Below are 14,945 nucleotides of genomic sequence, written 5' to 3' on the forward strand. Positions count from 1 at the left end.
GTCTGTTCTAAATTATCAGAACCGATATAGGTACTGTTAGTGTGGAAATTAAAGCTGCAGAAAATTCAGTGTAATCTTGCAATGCCACTGCAGCTATATGTAGTTCTTTAAGCAGAAAAAGTAGAGATAAGAAGTTAGGAATCTGGAGATTATTCTGGGGGTAATGAATTCACATCATAATGTAATTAACTCAAGATAAAGCTACCCTCTCAAAACAAGACTTGCCTATAGAAGTAGTACTGAACTAAGAGTATTAGGAACTCCCTAGCCCAGTCAGAATGTGTATTCTAGGGGGGAAAAGCTTGTATCCCGCCTGTCTTAACCTAACTAGATATATCAGTTCATCATAAGCAAAACCTGATCAGTTGTTAGAAGAAATATGTTAATAGAGCAACTCCATGGAACCTAGAGAGTCCCAGATGAGAATTTGGCAGTGATTTTCCAGCACTGTCCAAGAGAACATAAGCTAGCTTTTCACTATCATTTGAACAACTTCTTAGTGTCAGACATGTAATTTTTCAGGCCTTATTGTGGCTCCATTTTTCTTTGTTTTGGATTTTGTACTCACCTATGTGGTACTCTGATGACCATTTCCCCACTGTAAACAAGTTAACATTTGTCTTATATGTTAATTTTTTAAAATAAACTTCATTAAAAATAAAAATATAATCTCAAGCTTCTAAAAATTGGTTTGTATAAATTAAGCCTAATCAATTCCATGTATGCAGAAAAAAAATAGATTTTATGGAGCTGTAGAGTTGAGGGCCATACTCAGGAATAAGTCGTCTTATAGAAGGCAGAGATCAGTCTTATTCTTGTATACCCAGTGCCTGGCACGTGGTCAGTGCTCGATTTAATGTATTAATGAAACTCATTATTAAATTTCAGAGGTGGTAACTCCAAACTTCTAGAGAGAACCACTATAAGCATTTTATGGCTTTACTTATAGATTATTTTCATGTCAAAAGAGCAGTGTGCCTTTTCTTTAACGCAGCAGAAACAACTCATTAAATGATGAAAATAGAATACTCTTAACAACCCAGAACCTGTAAAGGCAAATAAAAGGTGTATGTGTCGTAGAAAAAGAGAAACAAAGACAATGTTTCATTGTTTTTATTTTTTAAATAATTAAAACTTTTGTTTTTTAGACCCTTTTGCAATATGCAAGCAACAAGAATGCATCAGAACATATGGTGTATCTTCTGGAGGTATATCGACTTGCCATCCAAAGCTTTGCCAGTGCTCGTCCATATTTAACTACTGAATGTGAAGATGTCCTATTAGTACTTGGCAGATTAGTATTGTAAGTTTAAGAACTTAAATCATTCTTAAAGCTGAGTACTTTTGGTTGTAATGTTTGCTCGACTTCTGTTTACTATGGCATCATGTTATTCAAAGCACCATTATAATCATACTATTGAATGAAATTTCCTTTGCTCTGAGCCTTCATACTCAGGTTCCCAGGAGACAAAGTACAAGCCAAGCAACATAATCTTTAATTGCCTCTAGAGTCTCTTTTCCTACTCAGGCTTAGAATCCAAGAATGATACATTTTCTCTCTGTCCTTAGTAAAGATCAATTCAAGTTATAGATCTGGAAACTTTTGTGTTCTTTGAAGAACACTCTGAGGGGAAACACTATGAAATTCTGCAATTCAGTTATATTATTGGAACTAAGAATTTTACTAGCAGAAAATATCAGGGCACAGTGTAAGATTACCACCCTAAGAGTCCATGAAAATTTAGCTACTGTTTTAATATTTGGCTGCCTAGTAGCAGACAAAATTACACTTCTAATGCAGTTTTCAGCTGCAGATTGAAAAAACACAGCAGCTATTCAATTTTTATCTGGGGAATCACCTTGGTTCAGCTTACACATTGTTTACTGGGATAACTTCTAGTCTGGGCCATCCGTTTTATGTTTCTCTGGCTTCACCTGTTTTCCTTTCTAGTCTCCAAAACCCAAAATCTCTAATACTATACTTTTCATAGAACACAAACATTTCTGGTTTTATAATCCCATTATTCCTTCTAAATCCCAATTTCTCCACTACCTGTGCTAATCCCTAAGGGATAAAGTAGCATTCTGCAAGATTTTAGAGAGGCATCGGTTATTCAGATTGTCAATGCATTTCCTTTAAAAATTCTCCGTTATTTTTTCTGGGTATTGGTTAGGGTAGAAAAAAGAAAACTTTTTCTACTCTCTTGATTCGTTAGGTAAAGAAATGACCTTGCCAATATTTCTGCTACCTCAGCAAGTGACAAGAACCTGTATAGATGAGTTACATATATTTATTACTTGATCAGGTGAATTGACAATAGCATGAGCTCCTGTTTTTTTCTTCTGCAGTCAGTATGGTTCCTATATGGGTACTCTCTCCACACCCTAATAAACTAAATAAAACTGCTTGGAATATGATTTATAAAAGACTTATAGTCTTACTAAAAGTATTAAAACAACAATGTAATTATAAAGCCCTATGATTTTTCTTTTTTAAAGTTGAAATGCTGTCTACAGCCATGCCACCCTGAATGTGCCCGATCTGGTCTGATCTCGGAAGCTAAGCAGGGTCGGGCCTGGTTAGTACTTGGATGGGAGATCACCTAGGAATACCAGGAGCTGTAGGTGTAAAAAATATATATATAAAAAGAATATAAAAATGAAATTCCAAGGTAACAATGTTGAAGAAAATTGTGAAGAGTAGAAAACAAATTTAAAATAGTTTAAACAAATGTAAAATATATATCCAATATCACTGTCATACTGTATTTGATTATAACTATTGACTGATATACTGACTTAGTTATTTATATTGTAGGAGTTGTTTTGAATTACTACTTTCAGTGTCTGAAAGTGAACTGCCATGTGAAGTCTGGGTACTCTTTCTTCAGTCTCTACAGGTAAGTTGATTTGGGCTCAAAAAATGTCTCTGCTTAGGTATCTAAGACACCTAATTAATTTCTTCCAGCAAACTAAAATTAGAAACTTAGAACAAAAAGTTCATTATATAATTGGTATTAAGTTCATTAAATGAGAGGCCTTTCAGATGGAAAGGGTATGTTAAAATTTTTTTCTTTCATTTTATTAGCCTTTACACAGCTTAGAAATCAACAAAAAAGTTTTCATTATTCACAGCTTTAGACAGAATAAAACTATTAAATATGTAAAATCAAATATTGTTATAAGGTAGCTGTATTTGGATCATTTTTAGTATACTTATCTAGTAATTTCTCTCTAATGCTTCAGGGATTGTGTCAAGCATTGTAAGTCAAGATAGTCATAGATTTTATTTATGCATTTTAGTTACAGGAAAACTATGTTGGCTTTCATATTGGCTTGATTATCAGCTTTCTTAGGGTGAGCAGATTAGAAAGTAGTTGGGGGTGGGGAGAGTAGGGTAGGAAGAAAAGCAAGTCATTGCCAGTGACAGTAGGCAAATATGCCTTTCACTAGTAGAGACAAAAACTATTTTTAAAAAAATATACATAATATAAGCAATAATAGCTATAATTTATTTATTATTACTGATTATGTACCAAACACTACTTATATTTTACATGTTTTGTATCTTTTAATCAAATTACAAACCTCATAATCATTTGCATCTCGAGAAGACAGGCTCGTTAATCAGGTTAATCAGCTTGCCCCAGAACTTTCCCTGTTAACTGCTTCCTCAAAGACCCAAACTCCGTATTAGGTTGGACCTGTATCCTATAGGTACAAGTAAAAATTTCCATATTATCAGGCACACCTTATTATCTGGTATTTCTTTCCTCTGAGATATGTAACCCTATATGAAATGATACAATATTATCTTTTTCTCTTTGCGGAGAAGAGGTTTCTTTGTCATGTTCTTGGCCTGTTTTAATCTCTGTAGTGCAGTACTAATTCCTCACATATCATACAGCTGCTAAAATTATCTTTCATACATACATAGCACATTGATTTTGTCACTCTTCGTTTTGAGGCCTGCCAGTAGTTTTGTCCTAGTGTACAACATTCTAGAAGGGCAAATCTACTTATTCTTATTAGGGCTGTTGCTATTATTTTTATTAGTATCCTTTGCAGAGAGATTACTCTCATTTCTTCATTCTTTCTTAGATTGTTTGTCTGAATAAAATATTTCCCTTTCCTTCCCATCTGTGTAAGTTTTTTTTATCAGAAGTTTAGAATATATTTTTAAATGTGTTCAATAAAATAAATGCAGCAGAGGTACACATAAATGTAAGATGTGGTGTCGGTTGAAATCTAAAAGGTAAAACCCTGAAATTTTCTTATTTTAAGTGATAAGTGGACAAGGCCACAGATGGTTTTGAGGATACTTTTGGTAGGAGAATAGTTTTATCAGAGCAGGCAAGCCACAGATACAACACTCAGTTTACCACTTTGTAACCTTTCCACACCTTTTCCCTATAGGTATAAAAATACACTCTGAAACGGATTTTTTAATAAACAAAAATGAGATCCTTTTTTCGTAACTTTTTAAACACTTAATTTTAGTATAAAATGGGGTTCCCTAGACCCCCATTTCAATATGGGGGGGTCATTCTTCATACCACAAGCAATTCTAGGATGCCAGCAGGGTGTCAAAGAATTGATTCAACTCAATTTTGACACAATCTACCTGGAGATAGCATTAGATTTTACAAGTTCAGTCCCACAAGAGTGCCCTCCTAACCCTCCCCCCCCACACACAACAGCCGCAAACCTAGTTTGTTACCTAGACTTCTGACTGACTGGCTGGACCGATGACCTCTTCTAACTAAAAATGCCACGTGCAAATCCAGGTTGTTATCTGTACTTCTGACCGACTGCTATAAATCAGAAGTTCCCACAACTTTCTCCTCGGGTTCCATTAATTTGCTAAAGTAGCTCACAGAACTTAAGAGAAACATTTTACTTACTAGATCACCAATTTATTATGAAAGCATGTAATTCAGGAACAGCCAGATGGAATAGATGCATAGGGCAAGGTACGTGGGATGGGGCACGGAGCTTCCACACACTCTGGGGTGCAACATTTTCCTAGCACCTCCATGTGTTCATCAACCTGGAAGCTCTCTTAAAAAGGACCAAGAAGCTGTCCTCCTGAGTTTTTATGGAGGCTTCTTTACATAGTCATAATTGACTAAGTCATTGGCCTTTGACAGTTGAACTTAACTTCTAGCCCCTCTCTCCTTCCTGGAGGTGGGAGTGGGGAAACTGAAAGTTCCAACCTCTAACCATATGGTTCTCCTGGCAACCAGCCCCCACCCTTAGGTGGAGTCCACAGGTCACCTCATTAACATAACAAAAGACTCCTTTACTTTTTAAGGAAATTTTAAGGGTTTGGGGAGCCAGGAACTATGGATAAAGTCCAAATATAAATCACAATATTGCAATCCTGGACATATGTCTAAGATTGCATATATAGAACCAACTTCCTTTGTGGCGATTACTTGGGATTCTGTTATGTGGTTGTACCATAAATTATTTGACCAAATCTCTTTGCTATTTATTGTAAATAATGCTAGAGTGAACATCTTATGCTAGTATGTCTGTATTATAGACTTCAAGATGTGGACTGAAATTTTTACCTTAAAAAAAGAAAGATTTAAGTTTTAAAATTATTTTTAAAATTCTACCATAGTGTTTAAAGATTCTATATATTACTTTTTAAAAGTAACTTTACCATAATAAATGTATATCCATTGGCAACTAAGGATTATTATACACGCATCATTCTTACTTAGAATAAACTGTATTTTGAACAAATAAAAAATAAAACTTTTTGTTCTTAACCTAAACTATGGCCTTTTATTTTAGTTGCTGTGTGTCATAGTGGGTGATAGTATTTGTTGCTAAGTGTAATGGTACACCTTTGTTTAGGTATTACAGATAAAGTAACCAGACACTGTAAATTCTTAAATTTTAATATGAAATCTTCATCTTCACTGCAAAGTAAATGCCTGATGTCCTAAGTTAAAGAGAAAGAAGCCTGAGGACATGTCAAGCTATTAAAGAAAAATTGCAGCATTAGTAAAATATTGCTATTAGTAAACTATAAATTAGAAATATCACTTTCTGTGTCAATATTATATCTTACACCCTTTCCCAGTAGAATGTAACTGAGCATATTGGGCGTGGGGGGGAAGAGAGAGAAAGAGAGCACACGTTTTAAAAACCTATTTTTACATGAAAATTAAGTGGAGAAAATGAACATTATATATTTTTTTATTTTTTATGGTGACATTGGTTAATGGAATCTGATAAGTTACAGATGTACATTTTAACAGTATGTCATATGTATATTTACATAGTGTGTTCACCACATTATATTTTCTAAAGGAATATATTGCTGTAAAAGGAATCTTATGTTTCTTGAGAATTTTAGCAGTCTAAGGGAAAACAAGTTAAGATTTTAGATGTGGGAACCACCAATAATTCCTACTAGTAATAGAGGACAGTGAGACATATACTTAATTTATGTCACATTAAATTTCTAACTTCTTCCTCCTATCCTTTGTGTATATAAATATTTTAAAGAACAACTATTGGCAATTATGTTTGTTTTCAAGGAGACAGAATAATAACTAGTAACCTAGACTTTCCACGGCATTTTATAGTCAGTCATCTCTCATTTAAAAAGTCATTTGATTTGAAGAATTTAATTTAAAAAATATGTAACAGTTGGTATCATTAAGTAATATTTCTGTTCAAAGGAACAGGTTGCCTGTGTGGATACTGCAGAATCTTTTTTAAAGAAACTGTACCATTGGCCCTAAAATAATTTAGTAATGCAATTATGTAAATTGAATTGCGGTGATAATTTTACCTAAAGGAAAGCAAGAAACATTTTAAAGATACCCTTTAAGTTAGTGAAAACATCTTAGTTTCATTTAAAAAGAGCAGTAACAGAATTTCACAAAACTTTGAGACTAGTTTTTTTCCTGCCCTTTTTTTTTTTTTTAAAATCTAAGAATATAGGTCCTTTCATAGACATTCACATATATCGAAGAGGCAAAACTACTGTCTGTATTGCTTGTTAGCCTGTTTTCTGGATATGCTGTTTTTGTTTTAGGAGTCACATGATGCATTATTGGAATTTGGGAATAATAACCTACAAATATTGGTTCATGTTACCAAGGAAGGGGTGTGGAAAAATCCAGTTCTTCTTAAAATTCTATCTCAGCAGCCAGTAGAAACTGAAGAAGGTAAGCCTTAAAACTTTACTATGTAGAAGGAGGACTTAGTTCTAAGAGAATTAAAATTGATTTATGGGTTACAGTTATTGTGAATTTCACCTGTATATTGATATACCCAGTCATTCTATTCTCCTTAGAACAGTAAAAACTAACCTTTAGTACTTAATGTTTTTAGCACTTAATGTATTTTTAGGTAGTTTTAAGTGTCCCTTTGTACTTATTTTGAAATGTTGCTTTGAGTAACAATATTTATACAGAGTTCCTGAGATAGAAATGAATAATCTGATTTTAGTCCTTGATTTATAGTTGAGCTTTGCTCATATTTTGTTCACTGGTTATTACAGCTGAGGACCATGAAAAAAATTGCTATTTTATTTTAAACTTATGAAATACTGAAATTTTGTGTTTTGCAGAGAAATGAAAAGAATGAACATTTTTATTTGCAAAATCGGCAGTTTAAGATTTATGTATTTGAGTTGATATTTGCATTTTAAACACAATAGTATCTCATTTGGTATTGCCAACAATTGTGATTTCATTTGCTTTGAGTTAATGATAAATTAAAAATATCACATTCTGTTAAGTATGATTCTGGAATAAAAATGAGTTTCAGAACAGTTTTTTTCCAGAACAGTTTTTATTTACACTTTTGATATGTAGCTAGTATAGGTCTTACAGCAGGCCATTTGAATGTTAATGCCTTAAACTATCCCAGTTAGCTTATTCATTCACCAAATTTGACAATCTACTGTATTTATGCTATTTGATTTCTTCTGCATAGTGAGAAGATTAGCAGTAAGGGTACTTAGATTTTCCTTTGGTCCTTTTCCTCTGATAATTCTACTGCTTATCAGTTAATACTGACAACAAAAGAAAAAGAGTTAAGGAAAAAAGCTATTAAAAAAGAAATTGGTGGTTATTGTTTTCTTTTGAGGTCCCTAGTAAATGGCTTCCATTTATAAATATAGGCAGATGGAAGCTAAAATGTCACCTTTATTATTAATAAAAGTTAAAGGAGAGAACCAAATTGTTTTAAAAGGATCCTAGAATTTGGCAGTTCCCATTTTACATAAGGCTTGACTAGGGTGAAAAACAACTCATGCTCTCTGTAGGCAGGCCCAAGGTGGAGTTGAGTTAAATATCCCCGATTTATTTTCCCCTGATGTACTAATCAAATATACCACCTCACCTCAGGAGTTAACAGTACTTAATTTCTTTTCACATAGAAATAAATCAAAAGCAGGGAGAAGCACTGTTTATGTAACATCCCCATACTATCCCATCTGTTCAATAAAGATTTATTAAACACCTACTGTCTATAAGATTCACTGGGTATAGGCTACCCACAAATCTAAGGAATTATTCTGAGATCCACAATATAAGTGGTGGGCAGCCTGTGTCCTGCCTATATTCTCAGTTTACCGTTACGCTGATTTCAGGTCAAAAACAGATTAGAAAGCTTCCTCTATAGCTCAACTGCTCTTGCAGCCCAGATATTAACATATTTTATGGTTAGAAATATTGACTGTCATCTCATTGATTGTCTTCTGGTCTATAATATAGAAGCATAAAAGTGTGCATTTTTTAACCTCCAAAGAACTTAATAAATGCTTTTCAGTTTAGTTTTTTGGGGGAAAAAATCCATAAGATTTTTATTTTTCCCACCTTGAATTCTTGAATTTTGTGTCTTCCCCCATCCCCCACCCCCCAAAAAAGTTTATTACTGAAATACATACTAAGTACCAGTTGTTGACACTTCTGCCTGGCATGATAAGCAGGGAAATGAGGGGGTTTCTCATACCCAGATTCTAGCCCAGGTACCAAAGGCTTTTCCACCCCAGGCCATTTCAGCAGCCTACCACAGAAGGCCAAGCCAAGCACCATGGAATATTGAGGCCTAGCACCCATAAAACCTCTACTCTCAGGGTGGTGGAGCAGTTGGAAATAGGTGCAGCCCCGTACAGAGACATCAACCCCCATCAACAGTGGGGACCCTTCTACCACCACACTGGAGTGATTCCAGCACAAAGGTCATCCAGAACTACTATCTAGTATCTGCCAATTTTCCAACGGACTTGTACCCTACCTGGCACCTGCCTCCATAGTTTATGATACCAAAACACAAGCTTTTCCCCCTTCTCATTGAGACTCAGAAGGACCAAAGCAGTAGCCTTTTGCATTTTTCTCTCTTTCCCCGCTACCAGAGGTTTGAAGGGATCCATTCTTACTGTTCAGAGTCACCAGCTCCCTTCTCTAAATAAGTCTGAGAAGGAACCAGCCAGCTTTTACCCCACCCCTTGGTTGTTTGATTTTTGTTTCCCTTTACCCCTTACCACTGAAGTCATTTTATGAATTCTCATGTGCCACCTGAGTCTCTATTAAAAACAACAACAACAACAACAACAAACTTTCCTGTTTAATAAAAAAAAAAAAACAACTTCATTTTTTAACTGGACCTTAAATGTTATCATTTTTTACATAATAAAGTATATACCAGGTAAACTGTCATGATGTTTTCAACTTACTTTTAAATGGTTCAGAAAGAGAAAATATAGGTAAAGAAATATGCCAAAACAGTTCAGTTGTTGAATCTGGATGGAGGAGAGGATATATGATTAAAAATTTTTTTGTATTAAAGTGTTTGGGAAAAAATACAGAAAGGATCATGATTGAGAGTGAGACTTCTCAGTGTTCACTTTAAATATTGAAGTGTATGGATAGATTTTCTTTCAAAAAATAAAGATTGATTTCAACATAAATGATTTTTAAAATGCAAGGTTGATCTGTGTTAAAAATTGATATAACAATTTAACTGTGGTTGTAATATATTGAATAAAATAGTTTTACCTCAATAATAGTTTTACCTTAATAATAGCTATGATTTATACAGTACTTGTTATGTGATAGGCACTGTATTAGTGCTTTCCATATCATTTAATTCATTAAACAGGTGAGAGATTACACACATGCCCCAGGCCACGTAGTTAAAATTGTGGAGGCAGAATTTAAGCTCAGGTTAGAAGATACTAAAGGTTTTTGATTGAGTGATAATCATTTAGTTGCTAAATACGTGGTTTTATTAAGTATCTTTTATATAGAAGACGTGTGTAGTACTGTGGGGAATAGAAAAATTAACAAGACTTGATATTTGTTCACAAATTTCTGATACTATAATAAGGAGGATGTCATAGACAAATAATAACTAGTATTGAGTACTGAGCATTTACTCTGAGTCTGGCTCTGTGCTAAGTGTCTTATCTGCCTTACTAGTATTTCATTTATGATTCTTTCCACTCTATGAGGTGGATATTACTAATCTTTTTATATAGGAAGAAACTTGAGGCTCAGAGAGGTCAGTTTGTCCAAAGGTCTCATAATATGTGTCAGAGTCATGACTCAGCCTCAGATTGGTAATTCCAAAACTCCAGATCTTAACGTTTATACACTGTAATCCTTTATTACTGTACTTTAAGAGAAAACTAAGTGTGGTGAAAGTAAATGTGGGAATATAGAAGGGGGTGGGTTGTGTAAATAATGTACTTGTTTTCAGGTATGGGATTTATGAAAATGCTTAAAACCTGATAGGGCTGATAAGCAGTAGAGTCAGATGTTTGGCAGATTAGGATATAGGGCTGACAGATGTGGCAAGAATGAGATTGGAGACAGTTTTAAAAAGAATTGATAGGACATAACTAAATTGATTTCCTTGAGGTAAGGAGTCAGCAAGAAGAATAATGCCAGAATTTCATTTCTGTAGGATTGAGAGAATACCATTACGGAAAATAGAAGAAATGAGGAACTATTTGAGTGAGAAATATGGTTATGAGTTCATTTTGTGGAGTTTAGTGCCCATGGGACTAACATGAAAAAGTCCATGTGAAAGTGATCTGTTTCCTCTCCATGCTTTTTGATCTTAACTACATTTCAGTGTATCTACAGAATTTAAAACCAACATATACACGCAAGCACACACGCATCCCGAGGTCCATTCTCCACCTACTAAACCAAAATCTCCAGAGTTGGAGCTTTGGCATCCAGACCTTTTTGAAATGCCATAGGAAATGAGTACCTTCCATGGATAAGTGGTGGGAATATAAATTGGTACAAACTCTGGAGATCAATTTGGCAGCATTTCTACTTCTAGGAATTTTTTCTTTAAATATAGTCAGACATATGTGAATAGATCTGTGTACAAGGTTGTAAATTGTAGCATTATTGGCTGTTGCCAAAGATTGGAAACAATTTGCAAATGTATCAGTAGGAGATTGGCTAAATTAATAGATCCACACAGTAGAATACTATTCAGTTGTTGAAAGTATTGAGTTAGCTCTAAGTGTACAATAATTATAAAATGACCTGTATGATATATTAAGTGGGAAAAAATACATCTTTTGTACTCAGAATATCTCTGGAAGTATAAATAAGAAACTGGAAACAGTTATTGTGTCTTGGGGAAGGAGGCTATAGAAGGAGGGTAGAAAGGGAGACAATTTTAATTGTATACCTTTTTGTAAGCCTTTTGAGTTTTTTGTCATGTGTAATATGTATTACCTAATAAAAGAACTTTAAAAACTCTACAGTTGATTCTGATATACAGTTAAGATTGGGCCAGTGGTTTATCTCTACCACCACCCCACACCAGTGGTTTATCGTTAATGTTAATGATTTCTACTCCATATGCGTCCATATAGATATAGCATCATGGATATCACCTGAGAGTCTTGTTAGACAAGCAAAATCTCAGGTCCCATACCAGACCTACTGAATTAGAATCTGCATTTTAATAAGATTCCCCAGGTGATTCAGAAAGTACTTTTAAATTTAAGAAACACTATTTTAGATGAGCAACCTAAAGCAGTTTGATCATTCCCCACTCGTCTTGACATGCGTCAGACTCACGTCTATAAGTAATACTATTGTAAAATTGTGCCACACTCTTGTTGAGTATCTACTATTCATAAATTGAGGGATTGTCCAGAACACTGTACAAATCAGTACTCAAGTGCTTAATATTCAGTACTGCTCAGCAGCATTTTCCAAAGTGTGTACTGAACCAGGAACATATATTTTACATTGTACTAATAATATGTGTAAAAGGGTTCTCTGGTCAAATCAGTTTGGGAAAAATTGAGTTAAATAAAAGTGAACAGTTTTCTTTATTGCAGGACTGTTCCAAGATTTGACCAAGGAATCCTTTTTTTTTCTAGGACTATCTCTCAGGTCTTTTGGTCGGTGGAACACACTTTGAGAAATGCCTGATTTAGAGGAAAGAGCACCACTGACTTTGGAATCCTTGGCAAGTTACCTAATTTCTCTGAATGTTAATTTTCCTAACCTTAAACTGGGGATGATAATACTTGCCTTGGTGGTGGTGTGAAGAATAAATGAAAGGTACATAAAGACACTTAGCTTAAAGCTTGATACCTCATAACTGTTCAGGTTGTAGTTGTTAATATTACATAGGTTACCTGCTTCTTTTTCTTGCATCTATGCTTATAGTTAATTTCACTAATCCTTACTATCCTTATCAGAAATTGAAGGAGAAGATCAAATTAGTTTTGGTGCAATGTTATTAGCTTTATTAAAAGTTTTGGTGTTCCAAATAAAACTACTAAGTAATGTGGGAGTTATTAGCAAAATTAGTTTTACTTTCTGCTCTATTAAATGAGTATTGAGACCAGAATCAACTTCCCAGTTACATCAACTGAATTTTTATTCAATAAAAACCAACCAGCCAACAACAAAAGATCAGACTTTCCTAACAACCTCTTATGTGATATGTTATCAAACTGTTTTATTTTCCTTTTTTTTTTTTTTTAGTCAATAAATTGATTGCACAAGAAGGACCTTTCTTTCTCCAAATGCGAATAAAACATTTGTTGAAATCTAACTGCATCCCCCAGGCTACTGCTTTATCAAAACTATGTGCAGAATCTAAAGAAATTTCAAATGTATCATCATTTCAGCAAGCCTATATCACATGCCTATGTTCCATTCTTCCTAATGAGGAGGCTATTAAGGAGGTGAGTAAAGCAAATGACTGCTGTTGTCATTCACACTTACTATGAATTTTAATGGAATTTGATAAATGTTGCATGGCAAGATGAAAACCAAGACTGATTTTTTCCCCAGGCTTCTGAAAAGTGATATTTTAATTGTATATTTAAATGTTCCAACAGATTGAATATAAAGGTATGTCGTAGGTGGATTTGTAAAGTAGATAATTAAAGAATATACAGATGGATGTTTGTGTTTGGATGATGGTTTGCTTTGAAATTTTTACATGTGAAAGTTTTTTCTTAAAGTAATGATTTCTCTATTTTTGGAAAATGCAGAAATAATACTGGCATCAAGGGATAAACTAAAGAGAATGGCATTTAACTTTAGCATAAGTTACTTTATACATATAACTAAACGGAAATGTAGGACTTTAGAACCCGTGAGTGCATTTAAACAGGTAAAGTGGACAAACTAGATGCCATGGAAAAGAGTAAAGTGATTGAGTCCTTTCTTAAACTATTTTATTAGTTAGATTGAATTTTTTTTCACCTCAAATCACTGTTTTCCTTAGAAAAACTGAAATTAGTTTTCTCTAATAGTTTTTGATAAATTATACAGAGGAAAAATAAGGAATTCCTAGGTTGTATTCCATCACCTCCATTTACTTCTCTTATCTTCCATTCACATCTGACATGGATTCTTCTTTTATCTTTACACTGAACTTTTTTATTAAATTTTACCTTTACCCAAAAGTTTACCTTTACACTGAACTTTTTAATTAAATTTAGGAATTCTAAGAATCTGGATCTATGTTGTAGTAATTCTTACATTTTTATGACAATTTGAACTATAAACATTCTGCTCTTCAGAGGTAACTATCTTTTCACCTCATTCCTTTTAATGTAAAGACCACCAGGACCAAACATCTATTAATCCTGTCACCTTTTCCTATGTTCCTATTTCTCTTCTTATTCTACTCTTCCATAGTCATTGTTATCAGTCCCTTGCATACACTCTCAATTCCTCTGCTGGTCTCTCCCTTAATTGTACTTACTTGACTAACTAGTATCCCAATTATCCCTAAATTTCCACCAACTCCATATCTTTACCTACACCAGAAGTGAGGTCATACTTCTGTAGAGAAAAACCTGCCGACTGATTTTACTTTAAATCATTCACACTATATTTTTTTCATCTATTCACTCTCCCTTCTCTTAGGTCACTATTTCATACTTTTTCTTTCTCATCTAACCTATACTAGAATATCTTCTACCCCATCTCACTCTCTGTTGATGAACCTTATATTTCTCTGAGGAAACTGAGGCAGTTGGAAGAGAGTTTCCTGCCTGCATCTATGCATATACAGTTTCTCTTTTGTTATTAAGGGTAAACTATATCTGTTTTCCTAGCTTAAGCCAATCCCTTTGCCTTCTTTATTAGATCCCATCTGCTCTTGCCCCATCAAGGGTAATGCTGCTATAGCATAATCAGTGTCCACCTCTGCTATAACCATCACGTCAGGATTTATGTTATTTCTTCCATTTTAAAAATAAATCTTTAGATTCTACTACTACTTCTAGCTGCCACCTCATTTCTCTCCTGGCCTTTCAGGGTAATTTGTTTTTTCTTTTCCTACTATGTGTTTTTGTTCAGGGTAATTTCTTGAACAAATTGTCTGCATTTACTTTTTAACATTTTTCTCCTTGAACACAGTCTAATATGGTGTTCACCCCTGCCAGTTTACCACATCACTAGGTCCAA

The 14,945-nt window shown here is 34.1% G+C and overlaps 1 protein-coding gene and 1 pseudogene across 3 annotated transcripts in view; both read left to right on the top strand.

Annotated features, from left to right (window-relative positions):
• Window positions 1–14,945, top strand: part of RLF (RLF zinc finger) — a 66,142-nt gene that overhangs the window by 18,542 nt on the left and 32,655 nt on the right. For 2 of the 3 annotated variants that reach the window (XM_039876649.1, XM_039876650.1), the window contains exons 2-5: window positions 1,149–1,303; window positions 2,819–2,900; window positions 7,061–7,193; window positions 13,005–13,207. In XM_039876649.1, the coding sequence (XP_039732583.1) occupies window positions 1,149–1,303; window positions 2,819–2,900; window positions 7,061–7,193; window positions 13,005–13,207 (573 nt within the window). Of the gene's footprint in view, window positions 1–1,148; window positions 1,304–2,818; window positions 2,901–7,060; window positions 7,194–12,389; window positions 12,481–13,004; window positions 13,208–14,945 lie in introns of those variants that run through there. The other variant, XM_039876651.1, reaches the window with a different exon arrangement.
• On the top strand, window positions 2,510–2,628 carry LOC120614052 (uncharacterized; annotated as a pseudogene).

Source organism: Pteropus medius, unplaced genomic scaffold (assembly GCF_902729225.1).
Source record: "Pteropus medius unplaced genomic scaffold, Ma_sr-lr_union100, whole genome shotgun sequence".
NCBI lineage: Eukaryota > Metazoa > Chordata > Mammalia > Chiroptera > Pteropodidae > Pteropus > Pteropus medius.